We start from the raw sequence: 15,585 nt of genomic DNA on the forward strand, positions 1-15,585 counted from the left end.
AAAGTGTAAGCCTGTTCCCAGACACTGCAAGGAAATCCAAAGTCAGACAGTATAATATATTTATTTGATTGTGTTCCATGTGCAGTAGTACTGCAATATGTACCTTGTATGAAGCGGACAGTTTCTGTGGCTGGGACAGAGTCTGTTACTGGCCCTCCCTGGATCCCCTCCATCAATGGCCTCCCTTTATTTAAATGGAGTGCCAGCTCCTCCGCTGGGGTCATATCCTGGCTTGGTGGACCGCCCCCTGTGCCAGTTCTATGGGCTTTTTTTAACTGCTACAATCATACAGACATTCAACATGTCAGCAGACACCTAATCCTAATCTACCTCATTTGTTCACTGTTATCTACTTTAAAGTCACTTACCAGCCTGCAAAATGTTCTTATATTTAATTTTACCTTGCTGCCAGGTCCTTTTATGGCCAGACAAGTTTGTTCTTTATGAAGGATAGAAAGATAAAATGGATAAAAACGTAACATGAGAAAAATAGATTAAATGACACACATTGTCAATGATTGTTTGCACTTAATCATACTCATTATACATTTCCTGAGTAACATGCACCTCTGCCACTTCTAAAGTAAAGTGTACAACAGTTGATTAGTGGACTTGAAAAGTAACTCCTTTAGTCCTTTAATTGTAGCGTAATTATGACAGTTCCAGTGGAGCACTGTTTATTAACTCTACAGTTTTGGACTTTTTACGCATTAAGCCGGTCCACTATTGTCTGCCAGGTTTTCTCACGTTCTTTAATTATGGCATCGGTATTGCCTTTTTTTCTTATGGTATATTTAACCTCTTCATAGAACTCCATCAGGAGCTGTTGATCAGCAGCCGTGAAGTATGAAGCGCGACTTTTATCCATGTTCCCATCGGTGATTCTGTGAGCGATCGCAAGGTCTATTTAAGAATGCCGTGAACGTGCACTCATCCCAGCTGTCTACACCTGGCTTGACCTAGCTCCGCATTGTCATCTAGGTCGAGCAGACTAGGTCAAGCCGCGCTTGCTCAATTATCCGGGATTTCTTTATTCTACTTTTGTGCAATACCCCTCAGAATGAATTGAGGCATGGCGGCCTTATAAATCATAAATAACTTACAATTTGATGATCAAATTACTTGATAAAGTCTTCCTCTTGTTGTTTTGAACGTATATCAGCTTTTCTCTTTTTTTCCGAGACTTGATAACAAAGTTCATCCACATGCTGTTTTGAATGACGTTTTCCGCATTACTTCTTTTGCAGTTTTTTGGCGGTTGGTCTTCTGCTTTACGAGACTGCTGGTGAACAACCCCCCAGATGGCGGAAAGTTATCAAAAACAAAGCGCTCCCATTTAGAAAAATTATACGATTGGTCAGTTTTACTGTCACTCAAAATTAATCTCTCCCATTGATTTACTGTACTGTCATATACATATCTAATAGGGAAAATCGGCCGACTTTTATTGAAAATAGTATTTTAAAGTTTTTAATTTAGGTCATCACAGAGGGCCTAGAGGGCCCTGAGGGTTCGAAAGCCATTCAAACAGACTGATAGTTTGGAACTACTGAGAGCTCCATGAACCAAGTGACCACGCGGCAGCGATATCAAAGTGTGTCGCAACTCTGTTTTTCAACGGCTCTGGTTTATTTCCAAATATTATCAAATCTCATAGCACAAGTAAACCATTCCTTTCTGACCCACACGACTGCATCTTTTCAAGCTCTTAATTCAAAACCAGGTATACGTCATTAAAACTGGAAATGAGAAAAATAAGAAACCCATTCAAAGGCTGGAAAAATATTTATTTAGATTCACCTTACCAAAAACAAGTGACATCTTTATCGAGTTCATGGTTTACTGATGTGTCCTGCTTTGTGAAGTGCAGGTATGTGCTCCCTGATTCGATTGTCTTGTAACAGCTTCACTTTTAAACAGCAGTAATCCATGAGCCTATAAGCTAAAACCATCAAAAGACGCAACTAAAGTGTGTACATGGATATGGCATACAGACCAGTTAGACATTACAAAGTCTGATACTATTACACTATCAATTCAGGATAAGGCTTATTTCGAGTCTAAAACAAGTATACCACTGTTTCCTGTTAGCCACTGATTTAGTCATAAATCTGTCAAAGCCCTTACCTTAAATTATGTTCAGACTCTGTAGGAACCGTTGCATTAAAATTCAGTGAAATAAAACACGGAATGGGGATAGAAATACCAGAAATTCAAAAACGGGGTAATAATGCAAAAACACAACTGCATGACAATCGCGTCACATTTTCATACACACACCGTTCAAGCGCATCAGTTATAAGGTAAAAATATAAGTCTGTCAATTCTGCATTTCTACTGCAAGCAAAAAGAAGTGTTGAGCTAGCGCTTCAATAAAATTAACATTCAAGATTCCCTGGAAACCAAATGGGTCGAGAACAAAGCAAGAACTCCCAGTGTAGATGTGCCAATACTTGCACAAGATACATACACAAATATAAACATCTGTTGACTGCAAATAAAAACATGTCATGGAAAAGTTTATCCTTCTTTCCATCTACTTTGAAAAGCGTATTCGTTGTTTCTGGTCAATCGTTCTTAGGCTGTTAGTTAAAAAGGAGTTAAAAACAAACGTTTGACAGGAGGGGGATTAAATGTATTCCCTGCGCCAAAAAGTCAAAGTTTCTGCGTTTGTATAAGCAAGTGGGCAGACAGGTATGCCGGTTAAGTTCCTTTAGCGTGATTGGAGGAATGTCCCATTAGCCACTTTTGACACAGTACAGGTCCTTTAATGTCTTCAGCTCTTCGATAAGAGTCTTGTTCTGATTTTCCAGCACAGCCACACGGTTTTCCAAACACTTAACATACTCCTTTTTCTTTCGCCGACACTCTCTGGCTGCCTCCCTACACAAAGATTTGAATCAGTCAGAAATTGTAGTTACAATTAACTGATAAACTACGTCAATTCACCTAGAACAAATAATTGCGTTAAACATATTTGAAAATCACCATAGTGTGATATTACCTACCGATTTCATTTCGCTAAACAAACTAATTCTCTTTCACTCTACCTGTTCTTTGCGAGGCGTATCTCTCTCTTCATTTGTGGGTCATCGCTCTTGCCCTGTGAGCTGATGACGGGGGATGTCATGACAACGGTCTGAGGCAGCGATGAGGAAGAGGAGCGAATCTGATAAGCTTGCATTTCTCCCCCCGCACCTACGACACAATATCACAACCGGTGTGTCCCACATGTGCACTAAACCAACAATATGAGTGCCACACGTATACATGATACTATATATGTTTGTGCTTACCTTGGAGCACCACCTGGTTGCTGGGCAGTAAAATCTGTTGGCCGTCAGCAGTCTGGGCGTACTGTAGTATAGTGGGCTGGCTTGGGTTCGAGTGGGTCATGGTGAGAGTTTGCAGACCTTGCATTCCCTCGCTAGCCAGCTGCAGTGAGCCATTGGATGAAATCGTGACTGCAAAGCAGCAAACAAAATTGTGAGAGACTGTGCATACAGATCGATCACATTAAAGCACAATTGTAGTATTTTACACTACAAATGTCAAGCAAAATCAGCTTTGAATTGGAATAAGTCGAAAGTCTAGAATACTGACATTGTAAGACTTAAAAGTGCAAGGGTAAATAAACACACGTTGCTTTTTCGTCTCCATTGTGTTTCTTATGCAAGTATTTGCTGCCTTTTTGTTGCAAAACATGTTATGTAAGTTACCACATTATTGACTCAATAGACTGATGTTTCCATTCCCTTCAAAAATATGAGTTTATATAGTGTTAGACTTACTATATTGGCCAGTGCTTGTCTGGTAAATGGGAGTGGGGAGTGAGACATTGGTTATGGCAGAGGAGGTGGAGCTTTCTTCATTTTCCTCATTCTGAGTTGCCACTTCCTCAGCTGAGAGATCATTCAGAATCTTCCTGAAACATTAAAAGGAACAAAGTTTTATACAGCGCTTATATTTCACATGCTTAATAACCATAAGATGTACAAAATTAAATTTTCACAGTTTTACTAAAGGGTGTTTTGTATTTTAGTTTGTGTGCAAGTATAGGGTCTTGGAAGTAAACATTACATTAAAAATCAATTAAAAAAAAAAGTTTAGTATAAACCTTTCAGGACAGATGTACCCAACATTTGGTCCATCGATCAATAGTACGTGTTGTGGACCAGACTGCTTCATTTTAACAACTGGAGAACCCACTACTAATACCAAAATCAGAAGCAATACCTGTAGGATGGGCGGCGAGCCAAGATTTCTCTTGACTTCTGGTTAGATCCACTGTCAGATGACTCCTGAGAATCATCACTGTCTGATCCTTGACCCTAAAAAGAAACATTGTTAAAGCAGTGAACAACATGTAAACTTATGATTCTGGGATGAAAACCAAAGTGTTACCTGTGCATGAGCTGGTGGAGACTGGATAACTGATGACTGAGCTGACTGAATCACACCTTGCACCTGGAATTGACCACTGGGCAGCTGGACCACGGCCACTTGAGACCCACCCAGAGACATCTTTACACAACATACGAGGATGATGATGTTAAAGCAATGCCCAAGGGCAATGCCAAATCAAACGCAAAAGTTTGCATTTATAATCATATATGTGAAACATGCACACGATGGCTTCTTTCCGAACACTTAACAAAAGATTAAGAGGCACAATATAAGCAGCAGACTTGCCATTTGTAAGTCAATCATAAAAGGTGTGTACAAGCGTATATGAAATGTACATAGCTTTACAGTACCTGCTGTGCTATCTGTGATATTTGAGAGGCAGTAATAGTTGTAGGGATGACAGTTTGGGACTCGGAGCCATTGGTGTTATTCTGCTGAACATCCTCCATTGCCACTGCAATAACACAGATAAGAATTTAGATCCTTATGTAAAACACAGATTTAGATCCATATGTAATGTCATTGTAATGCTTCGTAATATGATAGATCACAATTTTCTTTTACGGTTTACTCAAGGGTAAAAAGTAGTGGTAGACTGATATATTGCTGTGGCCAATATATTTTGTCAATATTTGGAATTGCAGCAGATACATTTTTATATTCGGGATTAACTCGAGATTAACGTAATGTCATGTATGCACTTTTTCATGGTTTCAAGTCTATTTTATTGCAAAGCTACATGTTACTAACTAGCCACTTAATACACCATAATCGTTCTAGTTAGTTTTACCAATTTGTATCCCTCTCATTTTTTTTTTTTCGTTTTTTGGCATCTACCATTAAAAAGCCACATCGGTTGACCACTAGTAAAAATAACAGTACAAGTTATACAAGGCAATTTACCATGAAAAAAATAGGTTTTTACCATACTGATTTCTCGGATGTCAATACATTATATTTTCCACAGTCAGATAAATTATCATTCTCACATTGAGAATTATCATGTCCTTAATGATTAATGTCAAATCCACAATATTGTTTTTTTCTTCACAAACGCACAAACAATTTAATATAAATATTTTAAGTTCTATGAACTGCATTTTTATTGCTTCTGGCTCTTGAATTGTAAAATCCCTTTATGTTGTCCCCTTGCGTTCTTATTCGTCATGTATCTAAATGAGAAAACACTACGTTTTGACTGTAAATGTCACGTCCATTGCTCGTTCATCCAGTCCCTGTAGCTCAACTGGTAGAGCAATGTTTACGTTAGCGTCCCAAAAAGATGAGGGTTCATCCCCGAAAACAAACATTTCTGATTAAAAATAAAAACAATAACTGTATAAGTCGCTTAAACGCGTCTGTAAAATGCAATATGTTCTTATACATGTGAACAGGGAGGTCTGTATTTGTGCCATTCCAGGCAAACAGTCAAGAACCTGTAACAGTTATTTAGTCACTGTTTCCATTTCCCCCAGTACCGACTTGTTCCAAAGCTTTTTCTCCACCATACACACTTTTAATATCATTCAAGCCTTCAAGGGTCGTTCTCTTTACATTATTGTGCAGTTTTCTCTTCCTTTTTTTAAGGTCAAATTTCAAAGATAGGTAGTGCAAAGATGCAAAAAAGCACTGTTGTAGAGGTACAAATAAACTAAATTAAAAAAATGAAATACAAAACAGACAGAGCTATTTAATGTGAAAACTGCAGGAGGAACAGACACGAGAGCATCTGCAGTGACGTTAGTAAATCCGTGTGTTGTGGATGGAGCTGCTTTGTCGTTATTTACAGCGCTAAACTAAAACCGGATGCTAAAAACGCCCATCACCACTTACATTCTCCCAAAAAGAAACAGTATCGAGATCGTTTCTTTTTCCAGGGAAGCCATAATAAGAATGCAGGCTGAATTCACCTGTTGATTTCTCACTTTTAATTCTATCAGCTGCTAACATTACGCATGAAACAAAAGAATATAACGTGACGGCTAAAGCAGCTAACTTTAACTGGCTAAGGAATATAGATAACATTAGCTGTTCATAGGATTTATTTAATAATTTATATCACAAAGTTGACCATATTTAGACCTTTTTACAGCCGTTCGTGTGTGCATTTACACATAAACAACCTCACGTGGGGGTAGATTGTGTTTTGGGGTTTTGTAAATAATTTGCGAAAGCCCAAGTCTAAAAGTCCTCTTCCCCCGAGAGATCGTTGTAAAAAGTGGATCTCTGAATAAACCAAACCGCTGCATTAGTATAAACCGCTTCTGTGTGTTATGAAGCCCGTGGGCGACTTTGTGCCGCGCTCTGCACAAACTTTCAAGCTAGTGGCACGCAAGTGCCCGCGTCAATAGACGTCAGCGATACGGGGAGCCATTAAAACACCTTCCCGTAGACGAGCACTACAACCGAGCGGACGGGCGCCATGACTCTAGCGAGGGCTCGGCTAAAAGGAAGAGTACAAAAGCAAAGTCTTACCTTTAATCCGTTCAAACTGCTCCTGGAAACAACGATGCGGTGATTTTAGACGCCAGTATTCAAACGGTACAATGAAAAGTAAGTTAATTAATAATGCATTTAATAAACCTGGGCGGTTTCCATTGAAAAACTCTAGATGGCTTGAGGGATTTTTTTCCTGAAGGCCGCGATAAGCACCGCCCCTCAGAAGGACGTGTTACGTAATCATGTAATACGCGTTGCGATTGGTCCATATCGCTTCAACACACAGGGGTCTGGGGACATGAATGAAACCAAGCGAGGTTTACGCATGTCTAGTTTTCAAAGTCAAACAAAGCGCATACATTTGTAAAAAAAAAACCGTAACGTTATCAGTGTTGCAAAATAAAAGCCTTTTATTGTTTTTCATGTTTTTTTTTTCATTTCAGTATAAAACAGTAACAGTAACCAATGTACAAAAAGAAACATGTGAACCAATAGGGAAATGTTTGCTTGCATAATCATGACTCTCAGTTATATCCATGAATGACCAAGAAATCTTGAAATATAACTTTGGAAATAATGACTTTGCCATACTGCTATTAATAATATCAGAATTAAAAATACATAATAGTAATATGCATTGTCTATCAACATAATGAAGTCATGTTACTGTTTATTATTCCAGAAATCTATATTCAGCAAATACATTTTCCCTTAATGGTGTGTGTGTGTGTGTGTGTGTGTGTGTGTGTGTGTGTGTGTGTGTATGCCCACCAAATACTTGAAAATGTGTCTGCAGTTGGTTGCATAGTGTGTAAAATCATTTGGTTCCAGCCCTAAGCTGGCATCCTGAATTTCAATAAAGAGAACTGATTATGTTTTGTTTCCTGTTTTACGACAACTAAAATCTTTAAAGAACAAAAAAACAAACAATAAAGTGAATATTTATATATGAATTTCCTTTCTGTCCTGGAAAGCACTATTTCCCTGAAAGTCCCATGTAAACGTCCATTCACTCGCTTGTGCTTTCACGTAAACTCAGCTCTGACACCATTACGAGAGTGAAAAAAAGAGAATACATTTCATGACAGTAAATCAGTTTTGGGAGAAGGTATTGTGGGAATGATCGTGAGGCCAAACAATCTCTTAACTGTGTTCTCACAGTTACAAACTGCCTATCAGTACATAACTGTGAACTACAAACACGCAAGCTTGCCACTATGCATTCTAAACATACACACACACGCACACACACAATACACCCCATTTTACAGTATGAGGATATAGTCTAACATACTGTTATGATCAATTGTGTGAGGCCTAGTCCTTCTAAGCCCCGACAGTGCCTGACTTTATCATGCTTACATCATAAAGACTTTACATAATGTAAGAGCTATGTACAATCTCCGAAACGGAATTCTAAACAGAAATGCATGACAGACAGAGCTGAACACAGACGTCAACCCATCACACATTATCGACCGTAAAAGAACAAAGAGAAATGAAGCAAGCTATATTTACAATAAGTCTTAAACTTTAGACCCCCCGCTCAGCTACGGTGGGATGTCAGGGACAGTAGTATATATTCTGTTAATCCAAAAATCTGACAGAATAAAGCAACTAACATACAGTACAGTAGAGTTTATCATCTGCACACAAGCAGTTATTTACAATTATTCATGGTTTTCAAGACGCTGGATTCATTCCGGGTAAAAATGTCTATAGTACAGGAGACAGCACCTGTCATTGAAAGATCCGTAAGCCAAACTTGTAAAATCTATACTTTTGTACAGTTAGATGTTTACGAGGGGCTTGTTTGTACAGAGGCATGTTATTTTACAGTTATCTTGCTTTATTGTACAGATGCCTGAATTTATTTTCTTTTTTGCCATTTAGAGGTGTCAATGGCTTGTCCTGATGTGTAAAAGCACCTTTATATGAGAGCAAAAATAGAGCTATACCTCAGTTTGTGTTTGGTTTGTAATGAGGTTTATAGTTGGAGCCATAATACGTCTATGAGTGTGTTTTTCTTTAAATTCGTACCCTATGTGGAGGGGTAAGCTTGAGTGTTTTGTAAATGCAGCAGGTGAGGTTACACAGAGCATAAGAAAGTGTCTCTGCACTTTTCTGTTGTATTGTTTTTTGGTGTGTTAAGGGGGGTCGCACACTGGACGAGAGGCGCGCCATTGCATTTAAAAAAATCAAACACATTGTTATATATGAGGATACACATGCCTCCAATGTGCCCCTACAATTATGGACGCTGTTGTCCTTGCCATGACATAGCGCTTCTCGTCTGGTGCGTAACCTGCTTTAGTCATATCCTACTCAATAATGCAAGTTAATGTTACATAAAAAAGACATGCCCTTCTGCTTGTTAGATACTAATAGTCCATGTTATTGAAAATATCCACATTTATGAAATAAAGTGCACAAAGCATAATGAAATAAAATTAGTGTTTTGTTTAATTAGTGTTAATTGTGTTTTTTATGGGTTATGGGAATGGGCGTATGGGTTCAAAAGTGCCAAGCTTTTATCAAATCTACGATTTTACTTGTATATTTTTCAAGTTTTCCTCACTTTGAGTTCTTTTACCTATACGTTTTGGCCTTTTTAGTATCATGCTGTATATAAGAGTAACATTGTAGTCTTTTACATATTTTTTTCTGCTATCGATCATAGTGTTATGTGTTAAATGAATTGATTTAGACTCAGATAAACCAACAACAAATACAACAAATAACCTAACAAATAGTGTAAAAGCTGGCTGTGTACATTCCTAAACAACAACCTGCTGAAAAAAGATAATTCAGTGTTGGGCATTATGTACTCTGGTACAAGCAAAACTGTACATCTTCATAAAGTCAAAAAAATCTCACAGCCTAGTAGATGCAGGATGCCAACTTATATCCAGAATAGCTCAAAATTTCAAATAAACATTGAAGCCCCGGTAGTAAGATTGAACACATTAGTGTTCTAAAACTGACAAAACAAATTGAGCTAAATACTTACTTTACTTTGAGCAATTCAGATCTGCATCCATTTGTCATGTGCGACAGCAGTCCCTGTGGCATAATCCATTAGCAATATCTTATGTTAACTGAAAGGGTTGTGGCTTGCCCCCATGACTGAGGGATAAGGCGACCCTTCTGAGGGGTGGGGGTCTAGTGGTGTAGTCTTCAACCTGGGTAAGGGCATTCTTATATCTAGAGCATTACAGAGATGTCCTACTACCATACTGCCCTTGAGCAAGGCACTTAACCCCAGGTTTATATTTCCCCATTTACATGTCTCGGCAGCGAGAATACCGTAAGCTGCTTTGGATAGAAGCGTCTGCTAAATGACCACAATGGAGTATCGAACCTCCTATAATTTCAACGCCATCCATTAAATGTTACATTTTACAGCCCTGTAACACACAGCACCATAGGTAAGCTGATGGGTGTTGAGACGTGATTCAAGTACATTTAAATCTTGATCTGCTGGACTGCATATATGGCATTTTGGGGAGAGTTTAGGGAGGGCTGGAGGGCAGTGGTTCAGGGGGAAAAGGAAGTTAGCAAAAAGGGAAATTCATCCCTCTTCCGAAACAGTCACCTCACATATTTGTATTTCTGTGAATTAACACCTTACCCCTAAACAAACAGGGCAACGTTTTTTTCAATTGTATAAGCTCTGAGTCCAGGCTCCATTGCACATCTCTGATAGGCCGACAGGCTTCCCCATAGCCTGGCTCACATGTTGTATGCTACGTATATGGGGTCCAACTGATCTGCCAGGAAGGAGTCTCTCAAGTGCATTCTCTGCTTCTCTCCTCTGGAGTTTATAGGGATGACCCCTGGGTCAACAATAACCACCACACCCACGATTAGATGGTGCTCCTCTAATACAACATTGGTTACCAGTGGAACCAGGTCTAATGCATCCTGCTCTGAACCACAGAGTTCAGCTACCACCACCAACAGGTTTGTCCAGGTGAATACGGCACTAAGAGAGTAAAAGAAGGATAGTGTGAAAAAATATATGAATAACTGTACATATTTATCTAACTAAACACATGACATTGACTTAAAACGAGTACAGACTAAGACAAACCCCAACTAAAAGAAAAATGTAGCATTCCTCAAATTTACACAGAAAACAGTATTAGCTTTATTTATACATCTATTTTCAAATGTGCCCAAAAGGACGAACTAAAGCTAAGTGTGCACACAGATTTTACCTCTCGCCGATGCTTCGGTGTGTACGTGAAACACTGGTCTCAATGTCGATTGGATGATATCGCAAACCTCTCAATTCCAAAGTCTCATCCAGAGAGCCCACTACAAACAGGGCGTCATGACGATCTAAACCACAACAACAAAGTTACAGGTGGGAATATTAAGCACAACCTATAAGAACATGCACTAAGTTTGCCATAACAATACATATACTGTATCTAATAAGAATCTATATGTGTGTCCCAAACTGCATACGTATGCACTATTCTATACAGTTTTGTAACATACATATTGAAAAAAATGATTGAAAATCAATTACATTTCCGTCTAACGGTGACTGAGGACATTTTTTGCAAAAGCAGGTAACACTGATATCAAAAGTACAATGTACAAATTGATTTTCATATTAAGTCGCATTGTGTTATGCATTTGATGTTATTTGCCTTCATCTGGTACACCATTTAAACTTTCGGTTAGTACAGCTTATATCTTCACGCACCAGTCTTCCTGTCTCTTACCTCCACTAGAGTCTGTGAGTTCAGTTCTCTTCACAAAGCCCAGGTATCCAGTTCTGGCCCAGAGTGTTTGTGGATCGCCGAAGCTCAGTTTAGTGTTAAAGTGATCAGCTTGAAGATTTTCCTCTCCGTATATAGTGTAGTACCCTGTTGCATTGTGGGGACTGTTCACCCAAATCTGAGAACAAGAGGAGGTGTAAAAGTAAAATCAGTATGTGTACTGGTTGGGCATCACAGTACTAGAGCATAATTCTGGAAAAACATACTCCAGAGTTCAGACTATTAACATTGTGAGTGAAACACAAGCGCACCTCTCCCAGATGAGAATCCCCCAGTGGTCCTCTGGTTTCTGGATTGACTATGATAACCCGCACACCAGGAAGAATCTAAATTAGACAGAGAGAGGCAAATTAAACATTATTGATATTGTCACAATGATGCACCTGATCAGGCCAATATGGTTACTTACTGTTCCAGACTCCATGAGAGGAAGAGACTGTGGTGCTCCTCGCTCCACTAACCTCACCCTACAATACAGAAACACAGTAATCAAGGTTACGTTGTGAAGAGTTCGGATTAAGTTGTTCTGAAAAATCTTTATCCTACCTGTCATGTCGAAGGGACTTCATGTCCACATATACAGTTGAGGGGTCTGGTCCAGTGGTACCCTGCAAGACACAAAAATACACAAATAGATCAGGTGCACATCTAGGTCATGTACACACATATGGTCTTCTACACTATACTTAAAGCACCAATGGCATGCAACTACCTGTAGGCAGATGGCTAGGTTGACTCTCGACCCAAAGGCAGTGCTGACAGCCCGTGTGGAGAGTCCAATGTCTTTAAACAATTTGGAAAAGGAGTGAGTGAGAGCCAAGCGTGGACGTTCCTCAGCGATCACCACACAGCTCCTCACGCATGACAGATTCACACCACGCGCCTGTAGTCAAACAGATTCAAGAAAAACACGTCAAGAATATAAAGAATCTGTCTTGTCATAGCGCCTCTTGTGGTCATTTTTGGAATGGCGTACCAAGGCTTTACCTGGATTTGGTTTTATAACTTTTGACCAGTATGTGCTGTTGCAACCACAATTATGTGATTTTCCCAAGTTCACAGTCATGTTAATACACAAAACATGAAACTTTGTATCACAGTCACTAATAAATATCAAAACATCACATTAGGCCATGCTTTACATGCAAAAAAATATGTTTATGTTGTTTTTTAACTTTTACAGCTATGTTCTGAGGTTTATCTAACCCAAATGAGGAGGAATGCTAACCAAACCTATACATAAATATATTTACACACTTGTATATTTTCACATCTATAACAAGTATGCAATTATTAATAAACAATCATCATAACATAATCAGTCATTTTTTATCATTTTATCGATACATTTAAGGATATTAAACTTATCAAAACTATAAAATACCACAAATGTAGCTGTGGGAGTTATGTTGGGACTAACAAAAATCTAAAATATTTTTGCTTATATTTGTTGCATTTTCTCAGTTGTCACTCTTAGAATTTGTAAAAATGTATTATTGATATTTTAGCACCATTCTTATTCTTAAGATTCTTAAACATTAGTGAAGGAGTTTGAATATTAAATGTATTCTGAGCTCTTATTGGCTGCTTTTCTTTATTATTCGGTCCAAGCCATTTAATATCCAATTGATATGTGGGAACAATAATATTTTTGGCTACAAAAATAATTTCCCATTCTAGTTTACAAATGATTTTTAATATGATCAGATTTGTGACCCTATAATTTGAATGAGTGTACCTTCAGCAACTCCGTCTGTCCACCCAGGCCTTTGGTGCAGAGCTCCATGACCGAATAAGAGCAGAAGGTGTCTCTAATACGATACTGACTCAGTGTGCTCAGCCACAGGGCCAGTGAGATCTCCAGCTCCATAGGAGGAATCAGGATGGACTGGTGACCCGAGTACACACTGCACAATACAAGTACAAGTACACAGTAGCTTTAACACATTACACCTTCATATCTACTCAAATCACGAGATGCGTGACATGAACAAAGTGGTGAGTCATTTGTATGTGACTGTTTGCGTGTATCCATCTGTTACCTCGCAAGACACCAGAGAACAAAACCAAGTCCGCAGTACGGGTCGAGGCAGATGGCGATCTGGCGCGACGAGTAGAGCTCACACTGCAGCTTTATAGAGCGACACAGAACGCTCACCGCCGCATGAGAGATCTGATAAACAGCCATTTAGAGAGCGGAGTCTTAAATATATATTAAATATAACACTTGCAGAAATCAAATGAACATTACAATACACAGCCAATGCAACGTGATCATGATAAATGAAGTGTATGAAACAAAGAACAAGACACTGCATCAAAATATGATCCATCAATCTCACCTTAACCCCTGTCAGCATGCCTGTTGTTGAGACGCTGAAGTCCAGGTAGGCGATCATCTCGGCATTGGGCGGTTTGTAAATGGTGGGTGGTCGTTTTCGAGGCAAGTCATCTGGGAAAAATATGTAAATTAGTGTAAAAAGTACTGACAAATAAGTGATTTGACTTGTGAGAGTAAGTTTTTACTTTAAACTTAACTTTAAGCCTTTATTCAAATCTGCAATATGTAACTTTTTTGGTTAAATTAAAAGTCTACAAAAATCAGTTATTGTGCAAGTACACACCCTTTCCGCAGAGATGGGAAGTAACGAAGTACAAATACTTCGTTACTGTACTTAAGTAGATTTTTCTGGTATCAGTACTTTACTCCACTATTTATTTTTCTGACGACTTTTTACTTTCACTTATTACATTTTTACGCAAATACCTGTACTTTCTACTTCTTACATTTTCAAACCAGGCTCGTTACTTTAGTTTTAATCTGTATTTGATGCACAATCAATATTATTTCTTGTCATTGCGTGACTTTTTCAACCTAATGATAGGTCTGCCTAAAAGCTGAAGCGCTGTGTGAGGTGGCCACTAGCCAATCAAATGTAAGAAGGCGGGAGTTACTGTTTACAGAGCAAAGCGGTGACCAATCAAATCTAAGAAGACGGAGTAACTGTTCTCAGATCTCGAGCGTGATATTCTGCATCATGTGGTGACTCGTGAATGGTAGGGTTTTTTAGCGCGAAAGGACCAGATTTTAAATATGTAATTTAGCTATTTAGCTATTCGCATGTTCTACAAACATATACTTCACGAAAGATGTACTGTAGTTCTGTCAGAAGTTAAGGCAGCTCGTTAAATTAAGCGCATTATTGTTGCTGTTGTTCATTAGTATGTATGAATTGCATGTTTTTTGCTATCGTGGTGTGTGCGTAAGTTCATGAACGAGTGAAAAATACCTGCTCATTGCGTTGCTTTCGATGAACTAATTATAGTGGGCACTTTTGCACAAAAATGCGCTAATTTCCTGATTGCCATTTGAAGTGGTTTCTGGACATATCCTATTAGTGTTATTTTCTAATTTTCTTAATGCATTTGCCTTGTTTGATCTGTTTGATCTATTTTCCTGATTTTTATTATATTTTTTCATCTTGTCATGATTAAAATTATAAGGAAATAAAAAACGATCCTTATCAACGTTGATTGACATTGCGATAAAATACTATCACATTATTTTGGAAGTTAAAATTGTGGGCTGGTTTTTGTTGGAGTGAGTAGGTTTTAGTGAGTCTTTGGGCTGGAAATTATCCACCTAATCTAGCAACACTGACATCAGTTTTAATGTTGAACGAGTGTAACGTACAATGTAAGAGGCTAAACATTTAATATTTTAAAGCGAGGCATAATTTCAAGAAATGTGTTTAACCAATCGAGAAAAACAGTAATGGTTACCAAGTAAATTGACTTGCCTAATTAATTATCCCTTTATTTCTCAGTTTTCTCTTTTTGACAAGATCTCCCAAGTGTCTACAACCTTTGTACTTTGTATAATGATATGTCCATGAATGGTCTGTGCTTAAAATTTAAAGGGACAGTTAATCTAAAATTGAAAGCA

At 38.4% G+C, this 15,585-nt stretch overlaps 2 protein-coding genes across 5 annotated transcripts in view; both read right to left on the reverse strand.

The window, feature by feature from the left end:
* Positions 1-1,766: 1,766 nt before the first annotated feature.
* On the reverse strand, positions 1,767-7,601 carry atf1 (activating transcription factor 1). Its single transcript, XM_057337120.1, has 8 exons — positions 6,883-7,601; positions 4,758-4,861; positions 4,405-4,524; positions 4,237-4,331; positions 3,792-3,925; positions 3,297-3,464; positions 3,051-3,198; positions 1,767-2,883 (listed from the first exon to the last, which is right to left on the reverse strand). Exons 2-8 carry the CDS (start codon positions 4,854-4,856, stop codon positions 2,739-2,741), a joined length of 909 nt encoding a protein of 302 aa, XP_057193103.1. The 5' UTR covers positions 4,857-4,861; positions 6,883-7,601; the 3' UTR covers positions 1,767-2,738.
* A 115-nt stretch (positions 7,602-7,716) lies between these two features.
* Positions 7,717-15,585, reverse strand: part of dip2bb (disco-interacting protein 2 homolog Bb) — a 44,668-nt gene continuing 36,799 nt past the window's right edge. For all 4 annotated transcript variants that reach the window (XM_057337118.1, XM_057337116.1, XM_057337117.1 and 1 more), the window contains 10 exons: positions 13,982-14,091; positions 13,682-13,812; positions 13,378-13,546; positions 12,352-12,522; positions 12,186-12,247; positions 12,049-12,106; positions 11,891-11,965; positions 11,583-11,757; positions 11,067-11,190; positions 7,717-10,831 (listed from right to left, as the gene is read on the reverse strand). In XM_057337118.1, coding sequence (XP_057193101.1) covers positions 10,579-10,831; positions 11,067-11,190; positions 11,583-11,757; positions 11,891-11,965; positions 12,049-12,106; positions 12,186-12,247; positions 12,352-12,522; positions 13,378-13,546; positions 13,682-13,812; positions 13,982-14,091 — 1,328 coding nt within the window. In that variant the 3' untranslated portion in view covers positions 7,717-10,578. The remainder of the gene's footprint in view (positions 10,832-11,066; positions 11,191-11,582; positions 11,758-11,890; positions 11,966-12,048; positions 12,107-12,185; positions 12,248-12,351; positions 12,523-13,377; positions 13,547-13,681; positions 13,813-13,981; positions 14,092-15,585) is intronic.

This window comes from Triplophysa rosa, linkage group LG7 (genome assembly GCF_024868665.1).
Source record: "Triplophysa rosa linkage group LG7, Trosa_1v2, whole genome shotgun sequence".
Lineage (NCBI taxonomy): Eukaryota > Metazoa > Chordata > Actinopteri > Cypriniformes > Nemacheilidae > Triplophysa > Triplophysa rosa.

What these genes read in the sequence shown, in the direction of transcription:
- atf1 (XM_057337120.1), bottom strand. Translation starts at nt 4,856, where the DNA reads ATGGAGGATGTTCAGCAGAATAACACCAATGGCTCCGAGTCCCAAACT. An exon ending in CTCCACCAGCTCATGCACAG is followed by an intron (nt 4,332 to 4,404) that starts GTAACACTTTGG and finishes GTTTCTTTTTAG; the next exon opens with GGTCAAGGATCAGACAGTGA. An exon ending in GACAAGCACTGGCCAATATA is followed by an intron (nt 3,465 to 3,791) that starts GTAAGTCTAACA and finishes GCTGCTTTGCAG; the next exon opens with TCACGATTTCATCCAATGGC.